The 1656-nt window shown below is 40.2% G+C and overlaps 1 protein-coding gene across 1 annotated transcript in view; it reads left to right on the top strand.

Moving 5' to 3' along the window:
* Positions 1-1656, top strand: part of wnt4 (wingless-type MMTV integration site family, member 4) — a gene marked incomplete in the record, with an annotated part of 44869 nt that overhangs the window by 31395 nt on the left and 11818 nt on the right. Inside the window, 1 exon segment of the mRNA XM_014023703.1 lies at positions 1282-1435. Coding sequence (XP_013879157.1) covers positions 1282-1435 — 154 coding nt within the window.

Genomic DNA, 1656 nt, shown 5'->3' with positions numbered 1-1656 from the left:
CGATTATTGTCTCCCCCTCCCGCTGCCTCGTCTTTTCCTACAGCGATCCTTTTAAGTGAGCGATCAGCTGTTCATTTTAATGTTGTTCATTTACGTAGTTAATTTCATATAACTTACAGACAGATTCAGTGGCACAAAAAKATTTACTTTTGAAATTATTTCAGCATCAGTCRGTGTTTCTCTTCGTCTCTTCATTTGAATCATAATTAACCATTAAACTGCTGGAAGAAGTGAGACTCACGTGTCTTACTGTGTATGTCTGATCAGGAAATCTTTGATCCACCTGATGGGTCTGGTAAACAAACCGTGAACGTGCATTAATCCTAAACCATTGCTTGAATGAGCCGCCTTGATTGAGTGTGGCTTGGTGTTAGAGCAACAGATTGCAACTTTTGACAAGATGAAGGTTTGTTCAAGCTCAGCTTACAGCTCATATCCTGAATTTAGAAATCTGACTTTTGTGAAACGAGCTCCTGGTTCCCTGCCTTCCCCCAAAGGCTGGGACAGGCTCCAGCCCCCACCCTGACTCTGATTAGGAACAAGGAGGACAGAATGGATGGAGTATTTCTTGTTATAGCAGGAAACAGACATTTAATTATAAAACAACCCTATGGGAGGGTCTGTGTTGGTGATTAAAAGAGTAATTACATTGATGAGGTAATACTTGGTTAGTACAAAAGACTACAAAGTGCCACAGCTTCACCTGTAACATCTTCTTTGGAAAAAAGTAGCTTGCAAAGTTGTAGCACCAGTGATACAAAAAAAAAAAACAATAATAAAATAAAGCTCAGGTAGTTTTTTTATCGCACCTGTGACAGCCCAGTTTAGGGTCACGGGAAGTCCTTCAGCTGGACAGGTCACCAGTCCATCACAGGAACTAAGACACAAACAATTCTTTAGCTTCTTCTCTATATAAGGACAGTGTTAGTGGTATTATTACAGKACATTGAAACATTTCTAGCCTAGGCTAATTTGCAGTGCACCTCCCTACATCATGCATACAAACACACACACACACACACCTGTATTGGTGACAGACAGTTATATGAATAACCTAACACACACGTTGTTGGACTTGGAAGAAATCCTGAGTAACCAGAGAAAACTTTAAGGACAACCAAAAGTCATTTGAAGGAAAATGTGGGGTCTATTGTGCTGGAGATCAAACCAGCTACAGCTCTTTTACGTAAGATATTTATATTTATCTACAATGTGGGGAAAATGTTCATTTTTCTTTCTCCACACTTAAATGAAGCAGGTAAACATTGTGTTTGTTTTCAGGTTCAGATCTGTAAGCGCAGTGTGGAGGTGATGGACGCAGTCCGTCGTGGAGCACAGCTGGCTATAGACGAGTGTCAGTTTCAGTTTCGTAATCGTCGATGGAACTGCTCCACTTTAGAAACGATGCCTGTGTTTGGCAAAGTGGTGACTCATGGTAAGATTAAATGCTGCAGAAACTACACAACAGACAAGTGAAACTCATTTAGAAGACTTGAACCTGTTGCCTCTGCTCCTTCATAAATCACCTGTTGAGCCGGCCACAGAAAGTATTTAAATACTGTACTTACAGCGGGTAAAATAAGTATTGAACACGTCACCATTTTTCTCAGTAAATATATTACTAGAGGTGCTAATGACATGAAATTTTCACCAGAT

This window comes from Austrofundulus limnaeus, unplaced genomic scaffold (genome assembly GCF_001266775.1).
Source record: "Austrofundulus limnaeus strain Quisiro unplaced genomic scaffold, Austrofundulus_limnaeus-1.0 Scaffold387, whole genome shotgun sequence".
Taxonomy (NCBI): domain Eukaryota; kingdom Metazoa; phylum Chordata; class Actinopteri; order Cyprinodontiformes; family Rivulidae; genus Austrofundulus; species Austrofundulus limnaeus.
This window is presented reverse-complemented; position numbering and strand designations above follow the sequence as displayed.